Source organism: Esox lucius, chromosome 7, assembly GCF_011004845.1.
Source record: "Esox lucius isolate fEsoLuc1 chromosome 7, fEsoLuc1.pri, whole genome shotgun sequence".
Taxonomy (NCBI): domain Eukaryota; kingdom Metazoa; phylum Chordata; class Actinopteri; order Esociformes; family Esocidae; genus Esox; species Esox lucius.
In genome coordinates, this window is record NC_047575.1 from 1,073,581 (window position 1) to 1,085,632 (window position 12,052).

General features: G+C 39.2%; 1 protein-coding gene and 1 long non-coding RNA gene across 3 annotated transcripts in view; both read right to left on the reverse strand.

The window, feature by feature from the left end:
* The window catches only part of LOC105008073 (microtubule-associated protein 11), a 93,336-nt gene that overhangs the window by 42,646 nt on the left and 38,638 nt on the right, over positions 1 to 12,052 (reverse strand). For both annotated transcript variants that reach the window (XM_029120801.2, XM_029120802.2), the window contains exons 2-4: positions 5,104 to 5,199; positions 4,652 to 4,781; positions 848 to 934 (exon numbers count right to left, since the gene is read on the reverse strand). In XM_029120801.2, the coding sequence (XP_028976634.2) occupies positions 848 to 934; positions 4,652 to 4,781; positions 5,104 to 5,199 (313 nt within the window). The remainder of the gene's footprint in view (positions 1 to 847; positions 935 to 4,651; positions 4,782 to 5,103; positions 5,200 to 12,052) is intronic.
* Positions 8,915 to 10,484, reverse strand: LOC109615450. The gene is made up of 3 exons (XR_002196447.2): positions 9,890 to 10,484; positions 9,645 to 9,718; positions 8,915 to 9,491 (listed from the first exon to the last, which is right to left on the reverse strand). It is a non-coding gene; the product is annotated as an uncharacterized LOC109615450 (long non-coding RNA).

Genomic DNA, 12,052 nt, shown 5'->3' on the forward strand with positions numbered 1-12,052 from the left:
CAGTTGAATGTGAATCCTATAAGAAAGAAAAAACGTGTTTTGCCTGCTCACTCAAGTTTTTTTTATAAATTACATATATTACCAATTCTCCAAGGATATGCACATTTTTTAGCACAACTATAGTTATAGAGGACACACACAATAATAGTGTAGCAAGAACATTTACTTAAATTCCAATAGAGAATACTACAGAACAGGTATCCCAAAACAGTTCAAAAGTTGGGTGACAGTGTAAGCGATTGATTGATAGAGTAAGCGAGTGTTAATGACAAAAAGGCGTACATTTAACAAGTTACACCATATCATTGCATTATAATGTAATGATGTACAACCAACAAAACTTAACAGGCTGAAAGTAGCAAGCTAACAATAACTGTGAGGACTGCTACTCAGGTCAAATAGTTATCTAGAACATTACGTAAATTGGGAAACGATTTAGCCTAGGCTACTAAAACGAACACCAAAACTTAACATGAACCTACATGTTTCTCACCTTGACCTTCTTCTTCGGGTATGAATACATTTTCTGTTCTGATCTCAACAAGTCTGGGCAAATCACTGAGTAGGGACCAATCAGAGGCAGTATTTTTATGATGTCATCATGTAGATTTCTTACAGTATTTGTAAACTACAAAATACAAATCATTTAAGTATTTTGTTAAAGAATATGAAGCCATTTTCATCAACCCTATCAAATACAAATTACAAAATACAATTCTGTATTTGAAATACATCTTTTAAATACATGTATCATAAATACTGCCCATCGTTTTGCTTTATTGCTTAAATACATATCAGAATAACTACCAAAGGAGTTATGTTGTTACTTGCTGTCTGACTGTCATACCTTTGAGGATGGTGATGTGCTTCCCAGAGACAGTCATCTGCTTACAGCGAACAGTTGGGGGCGGTAGCACTGACAGAGTGGTGCTCACTGTGGAGAATACAGAAGAGTCAATAAGTATTAATACTGATTAATCTCCATTTCTAATATGGCCAAAGACAGTGTAGATCGGGATTGTCGGTGAAGCTGTGTTAACATATTATTCTGTTTCTGTGTGTGTAAATACAGTGGGTAAAGAAAGTCACCACTACCTTTCAAAATGTTCACCTTTTGTTCCTTTAACAGCCTGATATGAAAACACATAAAATCTGACATTTCCCGGCTTTATTTACACACAGTAACCCCATAATATCCAATTGAAAAAAACAATGAAAATTACTTAAAATAGTGCAACACCCCCCTTAGAATTATAATTAGAAACATGCAGAGGTATAACCAACCACCTTCCAGATCACAAATCAAGCTAAGTTGCTCATAGAGGACTCCACTGCTATACCCACTGTATGCAGTTAGGTCCGTAAATATTTGGATACAATTTTCATAATTTTGGCTCTGTATGCCACCACAATGGATTGAGATGGATTTAGATGCAATTGATTTGCATACTTTCAGCATTAATTCAAAGTGTTGAACAAAAATATTGTATGAATCGTTTAGGAATTGCAACCATTTTCATACACAGTCCCCTAATTTCAGGGGCTCAAATGTAATTGGACAAATAAACACAATCATAAATACAATTTTAATTTTTAATACTTTGTTGAGAATCCTTTGCAGGCAATGACTGCTTGAGGTCTGGAACGCATGGACATCACTAAACAATGGGTTTCCTTCTTTGTGATGCTTTGCCAGGCCTTCACTTCAGCTGTCTTCAGTTGTTTTTTCATCAATCAATAGATCAATCAAATGTATTTATAAAGCCCTTTTTACCACAGCAGTTGTCACAAAGTGCTTTACAGAGACACCCGGCCTTAAACCCCAAGGAGCAAACAACAGTAGTGTTGAATTTCAGTGGCTAGGAAAAACTCCCTAAGAAGGTCGAATTTTAGGAAGAAACCTAGAGAGGACCCAGGCTCAGAGGGGTGACCAGTCCTCTTCTGGCTGTGCCGGGTGAGATATTAAGAGTCCAATTGGAATAATAAATACATTTCGCTGGGCTAAATCCAGAGTCTATTTGATTTTAGACTAGGTCAGAAGTATGACCAGGTAGACAAGGACAGGGACAGCAACGGGCCCCCCAAACCAGGTAATCCGCAGGTGTGGACCAGGACCTCATCTCCTCCTAAAATTTAAAACTGGAGGAGACTGAGAAAAGTTAGTAGTGCATTCCTCATATCCCCCAGCACAATAATACAGCAGTGTAACACCTTGGAACTGAGACGGGGGGGTCCGGTGATACTGTGGCCCTACCCGGGGGAGGCCCCGGACAGGGCCCAACAGGCAGGAAATCAATCCACCCACATTGCCAGGCATCAACCAAAAAGACACCCACCAACCGCAACCCCCCTGAATGAGGGTTATGGGTCTTTCTGCCTTACCTTTTGCCTTCAGCAAGGGAGATGCATGCTCAATGAATTTGGCTGAATCTGAGCAAACAATATATCCCTACACACTTCAGAATTAATCCGGCTGCTTCTGTCTTCTTTCATATCATCAATAAACACTAGTGACCCATTGCCATTGGAAGCCATGCATGCACATGCAATCTCACTGCCTCCAATGTGTTTTACAGATGATGTGGTATGCTTCGAGATCATGAGCCGTTCCAAGCCTTCCCAATACTTTTTTCTTTCCATCATTCTGGTACAGGTTGATCTTAGTTCTGTCTATCCAGAGAACGCTGTTCCAGAACTGGATTGGCTTTTTTATATGTTTTTTGGCAAAATCTAATCTGGCCTTTCTATTCTGGAGACTTATGAATGGTTTCCACCTTGTGGTGAATTTGCTCTTGTGAAGTCTTCCCTTTATGGTAGACTTGGATAATGATATGCCTACCTCCTGGAGAGTGTTCTTCACTTGGCTGGATGTTTTAAAGGTTTTATTTTACCATGGAATGGATCCTACGATCATCCATCACTGTTGTCTTCTGTGGACGTCCAGGGCTTTTTCTGTTGCAGTGCTTGGTTTTTTTCTCAGGATTTACCAAACTGTCAATTTGGCCACTCTTAATGTTCCTGCTATCTCTCTGATGGATTTTATTTTGCAGTCAAAGGAAAGCCTGTTTCACTTGCATTGAGACCGCATGTTGTGGGTTCACAGCAACAGCTTCCAAATGCAAATGTTATTACCTGAAATCAACTCCAGACCTTTTACCTGCTTAATTGATGAAGAAGTAACAAAGGTGTAGGCCACACCTGTCCATAAGACTTTTGAGTCAGTTGGCCAATTATTTTTTGTCCCTTGAAAAAGAGGAAGCTATGTATTAAAGCAGTGTTTCCAATGTTGCCCTAACACTTACACACTTGATTGACATAATCAACCTGTCATCAAGTCTTTAATTTGAATCAGGTGTTTGAGTGATTGGGCAAAAACGTGCACCCCTATGGGGCCCGAGGACCAGGATTGGGAAACACTGTATTAAAGAGCTGTAATTCCTAGACACTTCATCCAATTTGGATGTGACCCTCAAATTAAAGCTGGAAGACTGCACTTTAAGCCCATATTCATTATTTAACTGTAACTTGAATATATTTTGGTAAACAGCCAAAACAACGAAACCTGTGTCAGTGTCCAATTATTTCCTGACCTATTTTTTTTCCATGACAATATACATGAAATGAGTTATCCTGAGAACATATATCCTGAGAACAGGATATATATCAGAATGAATCGGAAATAAAGTCATTGACAAGGTTAGAAATTGTCATTTTTTATTGAAAGAATAACTGTGTCCTTCAAACTTTGTTTTCATCAAAGAATCCTCCATTTACAGACCTTTGGCATTCGAGTTGTCAATTTGTTGAGGTAATCTGAAGAGATTTCACCCCATGCTTTCTGAAGCTCCCTCCCACAAGTTGGATTGACTTGACGGGCAGTTCTTATGTACCATAAAGTCAAGCTGCCCCGACAACTGCTCAATAGGGTTGAGATCCAGTGATTTTGCTAGCCATTATAGACAGAATATCAGTTGACCGCTTCTTCCTTAAATAGTTTTTGCATAGTTTGGAGCCATGCTCTGGGTCACTGACCTGCACCAGGGCCTCCCACTCCTCTTTCTACTCTAGTTAGAGACAGATTACGCTGTTCTGTGAAGGGAGTAGTACACAGCGTGGTACGAAATCTTCAGTTTCTTGGCAATTTCTCATATGGAATAGCCTTCATTTCTCAGAACAAGAATAGACTGACGAGTTTCACAAGAATATACAGAGTATCTTTGTTTCTGGCCATTTTGAGCCTGTAATCAAAACCACAATTGCTGACGCTGCAGATACTTAACTAGTCTAAAGAAGGCACAACAGTTTTCAGTTGTGCTAACGTAATTGCAAAAAGGTTTTCTAATGATCAATTAGCCTTTCAAAATGATAAACTTGGATTAGCAAACACAACGTTCCAATGGAACACAGGACTATAGGTGCTTATAACGGGCCTCTGTAGGCCTATGTAGATATTCCATCAAAAATCAGCCTTTTCCAGTTACAATATTTATTTAAACATTAACAATATCTACACTGTATTTCTGATCAATTTGATGTTATATTAATGGACCAAAAACTGACCCCAAACATTTGAACAGTAGTATATATTATATATGAGTGTGTCCCCTTTGTTTAGATGTTAAGATCATGTCAGAAGATCAGTTGTGTGTACCCTGCGCTTTGAAAGTGTTCAGGTCTTGTCTGAAGGTGTGCGTGGGGATTCGCTGCTGTAGGATGCTGAGGTAGCCATGTTCGTGGACCTCTGCTTTCTCTGCTTCTCTCTTCCACACTGTCACCATCACCTAAAAACACATACATATACATCCACAATACGCAAAGGAGACCCTCAAAGATGTCACTGCTTACTGTTTAAAGTTTCCTTAAAGTACTGTTTGAATTACATTTCTTATTGTGCTGAAGCACATTTCAGAAAAACACATGAATTTCATGTGTACGCATTTTCATGTGATCTTAAGTGAATGTAATTTGAAAACTTGTAAAGCAACATGCAATAACATGCAACTTCAGATGTGCAAATGTGATATGAGCGCCCACTAGTGAAAAGCAGAGCATATAGTGTAATTAGGCATATACATTTATGGATTCTGGCCTGTGACCTCTAACCTTGACTTTGAGGGTGTTGACGGGCAGTTTGTCCAAAGACACAGTCAAGGGGAAGATTACCTCATCAGTCAACACAACAGGCTCATCCAAAGGAGACTAGAGAAGAGAGAAGGGCAGGGAGGAAATCGGGGAGAGCGAGATAAAGAGGGAAAAGTGATGAAAGACGCACAAAATAAGAAAGGAAAAGGTCAAAAAGGACAGATGACAGACATTAATAGATGGAGAAAGACAAAATGGCAGAGGGTCAATATTACCCAGGTTCTTTTTGCTGTAGTCACAAAATGCCTTTCGTCTTAATTTTCATTAAAGAGAAAACTCTGATGTTCTCCATACACACACACAGCGCTGCATGGGTAAAAAAGTGTAAAAAAATACATATTACAACTTCTACACATACACCACTGTACAGCCAAAAGTAGAAGACAACAATCACGCACACCAAGGGTACAACAGTTTCATATTCGAGATTCATATCAAATGTTGAAACTAAGAAATGTCATGGTGAATTTGATGAAAGCAACACGTTTCAAAAAAGTTGGGACAGGGGCATGTTTACCATTGTGTTGCATCACCTCTTCTTTTAACAACACTCTAGGTTTGGGAACTGAGGAGACCAACTGCTGTAGTTTAGAAAGTGAAATGTATTCCCATTCTTGCTTGATATAGGATTACAACTGCTCAACATTTCGGGGTCTACTTTGTCGTATTTCTCATTTCATAATGCGCCAAATGTTTTTAGTGAGTAACAGGTCTGGACTGCAGGCAGGCCAGATTAGCACCTAGACTATTTTACTATGCTGCCATGCTGCTGTGTTATGTGCAAAATGAGGTTTGGCATTGTCTTGCTGAAATAAGCAAGGCCTTCACTGAAAAAGACATTGTGTGGATGGCAGCATATGTTGCTCCAAAACCAGTATATAAAAAAACTGTATATAATCAGAATTAATGGTGCCTCCACTGATGTGCAAGTCACTAATGCCATGTGCACCAATGCACCCCCATACCATCACATTTGCTGGCTTTTAAAATGTGTGCTGAATTACAAGCTGGATGGTCCCTCTCCTCTTTAGTCCAGAGGACCTGGTGTCTATTGATCCTGATATTTAATTCTAGTAAACTTCTAACTGAATTCATTTTTATCATCAACAGTGGAAGAGATTCTGAGTCCGATGATCTCTGACTCCGATGATCTCAAAAAAGACTGCCACTTTCAAGCCCTCCTGTTCCCACTAGGTCAGGAATGGGTTCTTCCTCTGCTGGCTCCACATCCACCCCTGTGGCACAGTCACCCTCTGGCTCCACACCCACCCCCGTCCAGCAATCCAGGGGTGTCAAGAGACAAGCCCAGAAGTGAACCAGGTGCCACCACCACTGAAGCAGAAGACCGTTGGCACACTGTGCTGGAGGATGATGTGGAGCCACCTCAACCTACATTTAGACCAAAAAGGCAGACAGGACCTCAGCTCGACATGTACAGCCCCCTCCAGCTGTTCTTCACTCAATCAATCAATCACATTTATTTATAAAGCCCTTTTTACAACAGTAGTTGTCACAAAGTGCTTTTACAGAAACATCTGGCCTTAAACCCCAAGGAGCAAACATCAGTAGTGTTGAATTTCAGTGACTAGGAAAAACTCCCTAAGAAGGCCAAAATGTAGTCCTGGCTATGCTGGTATCTAACACCAATAAATATGGTGCAAAAGAGCAAGCTGGCAAGAGATTGGTGTGGAAGGATGAAGGCACTTCAAAGTGTCTCCTTTCAAATGAGATCTGTCATAAGTCTCTAGATGACTCAGGGCCTGAGCTACAAGCAGTTAGATTTGGATATGTCATTTTAGGCAGCAATTGATAATTTGGCCCTGGTCCTTAAGGTTCTTCCAATGTAATGTTTTTTTTAATTATGACTGCTTATATTTGTTTTAGGTTGTCTATTTTTTATTCTTAACGCTTAAACTTGCTGCTGCCTATCTTGGCAAGGATGCTCCTTAAAAACGTATTTTTTATCTCAATGAGCCTTTCCTGGTTAAATACATAAGTGTTGGAAATTATTATTGAGGAAGCGAATTTCAACATTTTGTAGCCTTTTTCTTGATCACAAGAACTGTGTAACATGTAGGAAAGTCTCAATCATAGCTCTCCAGGTATACTGTAGGAATAACCATGTGTGTGTGAATGTAACATTCATAATGGTTTTGAGTGTAACATTTGAAGATAATGCAATGGTTAGTTGTGCAGATTGGTTGCCATGACATGACATATCAATCAACTAATAAAGCACTGTTATTTCAAGACTCAGTATATGCCCATGTTTTGTAAGCGGTTTTACCACAGATCTACTTGGCGAATGTTGTCTGCTGTGCCCAGGGGCGTAGGTTTCATTTTCATTGAAAATGGCATTTTGTCCCCCACAATTTTTATCAACACAACTCTTACTATAAGAAAAGCTCATCCTTTAAAGAACGTTGCAGTGGCAGTACGGTAAGCAATTGCGTATTTCGAATCGGACTGGCTTTAGGAACACACGCAGGCACTTTGCTATGAGGTACTTTCTGGATAGGTCTGTTTACCGTAGTAGAGTAGAGGCTATCGTTGCAACTGTGATCTCTGGCTCATGAATGTTTGGTAACCTAGCAGACATTACCTCTAGCTAATGACCTCCGGTAACGTATGCATGAGGTAGATATTTATCTTAGAGTGTTTTTCTAAAAGCGGTAAGGTAGTTACGGTGGATGTCCACTAGGCACTAGGTGACATTTTTGCCTCTAATTCATTTTCAATTGAGTCACATGACCATGTGCACAGGCCCGTGTGGGACACTGAGCGATACAAAGCAAGCGTAGGAGGCGATGAAAAATAGAGCCACAGGGCAACAGTCAATCAGAAAAGGTGTGTCTGGTACACTTTTCCTCTGTTTCCCTTTACAGTAGTTTCTACCGTACAATCATTCCTATAGCAAAATGGACGAAACATTAATCTTTCGTATCATTGGATGGAAATACTACTAATAAGCGGGAAATACATTTATTTTGGTATCATGTAAAGTTACGGTGTCAATACACAAACAGCTACACCAACTGCTATATCTCCAATAGAGTTATTTTGATTTTCATTATTAGCTGTACTAAATAACTAGCTGTACAAGAGCTAGTAAACGTGAACTCCCGGCATTAATACGAAAGAAACTGTACACACCCACAAGCGGCTAGCGATGAGTGAATCAAGCGATAATCCAAGAAGTAGGTGGACATCAGCCATTGGGCTAACGTTATATATTAATGATAGTTGCAAAATATATTAGCTTGCTAGCTAACGTTATTTCGCTAGCTAGCAAACACTACACTAGGTTCACCTCACTCACAGCTAGCACCATTTGACACCAGTCAAGACAAGACTGAATTTAGACAAACAGGCGTTTTTTTATGCAAAGACGAAGTGAGTGGTATTCAACTTCAACTGTAGTTGAACTCTTGAGATAAGTAGCTGCATTTGACATTTCAACCTAATGTGGGTGTTAAAGATTAAATATTGCCATCAGGTTACGCAGGAGTCAATGTTGATCAAGTTGTTGTCATGTCGAAAGAACTGCATTTTGAAGGATCAGATGGTGACCGTGAGAAGGTCCTTGTCATAGCAGGATCAGACAGCCAGGAAGAAATGTTCAACCGTGGAGCTGAGGTGAAATGTTTTCTTTAAAGGTGGATAACTTAAATAAAATTAATTATGTTATGTGTAGCCCATATCTTGAATGTTCATATTTTATTAGCAGAACCAGAAGGATGTTGAGTCAACCAGTGTAGTCATGCAAGAGAGGGTGGAGCTTGGGTACAGTACAGTACTGGCAAAATGCACATGTAAATCACATATCAGCCACACATTGAAATACAGAGGTCTGTAATAGTTCTCACTAAGAGCACACATCATAGACAATATGTTAACTAAGTAATATTAAATGAAATGGTTGAAGACAATATTTTGCATGTTTGTCGTAGCAGAATCAATAAGATGATGTTGTGTCCATCGGTGCACATACAGGATATGGCCAGAAGTATGTGGACACCCGACCGTCACACCTATTTGAGCTTGTTGGCCATCCCATTCCAAAACATTTGCAAAAACATATATGTCCCCACTGGCGTTGCTATCCGAGGTGCGGTTGCACCAGGGCCCGCAGTGGGTGGTGGGCACGTGCTTGACCTCTATTTTTTATCCTTTGTTTATATGTGGTTATTACAGTCAGACTTCAGAATCAGCTTTCCATGCGTATATACTGCTTCACAATTCTTTGCAGCGACTTGCAGCAGAGGAATACCAAACATTACTGGGTATGCAGTCCTCCAACTGATAAATCCATGGTTGAAATTGATCATTATCAAACTGAAAACATTTATCTAATTTTGAAGAAACAAAAACATGTGTTAAGGTGCTGTATGATCACATAATAACAGTAGAAAATCTGTATTTATAATAGTAATATGGTAATATGTACGTCATAGGTGATGTACCATGATAATAAAGTGCCTATTGTTGATTGCATCACCTACATGTTCCATTGTTTTAAAGTGGATAGCTCACTCGTAATTAGTGGTTACCAAGGCAATTTGCAGATAACATTAGCCTGCAGGAAGAGCAAGGGGTTATGTCAAAAGACAATATACAACAAATATTTTACATCAAACATTTTAAATTGTGCTTTGGAATACATCTAAAAGAATCAGGAACATTTGTAAAACATCAGTAACATTGTGTGACAAAATTATTATGCTGATGTAGCACCTCTGGTCCTAACCTGATTGGGTAGATGAGACACATCACTCAAGTCAGAGGTCTCAAACTGGTTCCATGGCGGGCCATGTGTCTGCAGGTTTTTGGGTTTTCCTTTAAATTGGTTCCCAGTTCAGACCTAAACAACCAGGTGGGGGTAGAAACAAACCAATTAGTGACCTAATTAGTCAATTAAGGTGAGAGCGAAAACCAGCAGACACTCGGCCCCCTGTGGAACCGGTATGAGACATTTGCTCTAAGTCCTTAAAATAATAAAAATTAATTAAAATAATAAACAAAAGAATTAGGTCCCTTTTTGAGTTGGGTGTTCCAACTCTATAGCTTCTCTGTATTGAGGAGGAAATATTCAACCTCCAAGAAAGAGTTCAGTCTTGGGGGAAATATCCAGATGTGTGTGTTCAATGTCAAGTTCTAACACTACTACCCGGGTAGGTTAGTGTGTGTTTCTTATCTATGTCAGAATGAATGAATCTGCAAATCCAAGTCCTCTGTGGCAGGTCTTTATGGCAGGCCACACCATATCCAATACCGTCTACAGATCTGCTGGGCAAGGCTCGCCATCCTTCAGTTCTTCAGTATTTCTGGTACTCAAAAAAAAAAAAAAACCTGCACAAATAGTGCAGACTTCTAAGTTATCTGATTTAACTCTGACTACATCAACTTCTTAATCAAAACAAGTATAGAATTAATTGTCATGTATCACAACCATTAATATTTTAACTACAAATATTTACTTATCAATAATTAACGTCATCGTATTTCAGTAAACAATGAATTATTTATCTTTTTAAACCACTTTTCTTAGTAAACATTTCTCTTTTTAATATTTTTAACATGAAAAGAGAATATAATTATTCCTTCACTTCACTGAACAAGTGTATTTTAACAACCAGAATGAGTTAAATCACATTTAAAGTGGATTCATTCTGTTAATCAAGGTGCTTTAGCAGCAACAAAATAAGTGAAATACTAATTTAAGGTTTCACCACCATGTCTGTATTGCTTTGATAACTAGAACTAGCAATTAGCTTGACGATCAGCTTACCATTTAGCACAGTTTATCACCAACCAACTAGCAATAAGGATTAGCCGCTAGGGTTAGCATCGTAGCTAGCGATTAGCGATTGCTTTAGCAATCTATTTACACTATAAACAATGGCACAACACCAAAGTACAGGAACACATTTGGAAAACATTCACATAACTCTGTTTGTTTTTATAGCAAAAGTATCGGAACTTAAACAGCATTTATCATTTATTTTCTCCTCACAGTGGCTAGCAAAACAACATATTATCTTGTGCCATCTGAGGCTACTCACCGGACTCAACAGGGATTGTATCCAATAGATTCACAGCTCGCGATCTAATAAAAGAGCAACTTTTGAACACCAAAACGATTTTATATGTCTGGATTAATCAATGTTTTGGAACTGTTTATGGCATTTTATACCAGGAAATGCTCCATTCGCTTGTAGCTGCGCATCCATAGACATAATAAAGAGTAGACGCCGGATTTACTGGTGGGCGCGAGAAATACGTCCGCCATCTTGGACCGGTCATACTCCTAGTTGTGTAGCAGCAGAGGCAACAATGCCACAGCACTGTGCAGCATATTCCTGCTCAAATCGGCGGACCATCGAAAGCAGGGCTCGGGGGATTACTTTTCACAAGTAAGATTTAACATTACTGTACTATTGGTTGTATTTTGTGACTAGAATATTACCAGAGAGTTGAGAAGGGGCAATGATCTTTGATATTACTGTACTGAAATCGTAGCCAGCTAGCTAGTTATGTTTACTGCACCAACCGGTGTTCACCCAGCTATGAACTGAGACTTAATAGGTCATATTCCATAACACTGACTTAGATTACAACTGACACAAGAATGCTATTGTAGAAATAAAACAAATATTACTGGTATAACATTGGCCAGCTAATTTTACACAAGTGGCATCATATATATATATATATATATACTCACCTAAAGGATTATTAGGAACACCATACTAATACTGTGTTTGACCCCCTTTCGCCTTCAGAACTGCCTTAATTCTACGTGGCATTGATTCAACAAGGTGCTGAAAGCATTCTTTAGAAATGTTGGCCCATATTGATAGGATAGCATCTTGCAGTTGATGGAGATGTGTGGGATGCACATCCAGGGCAC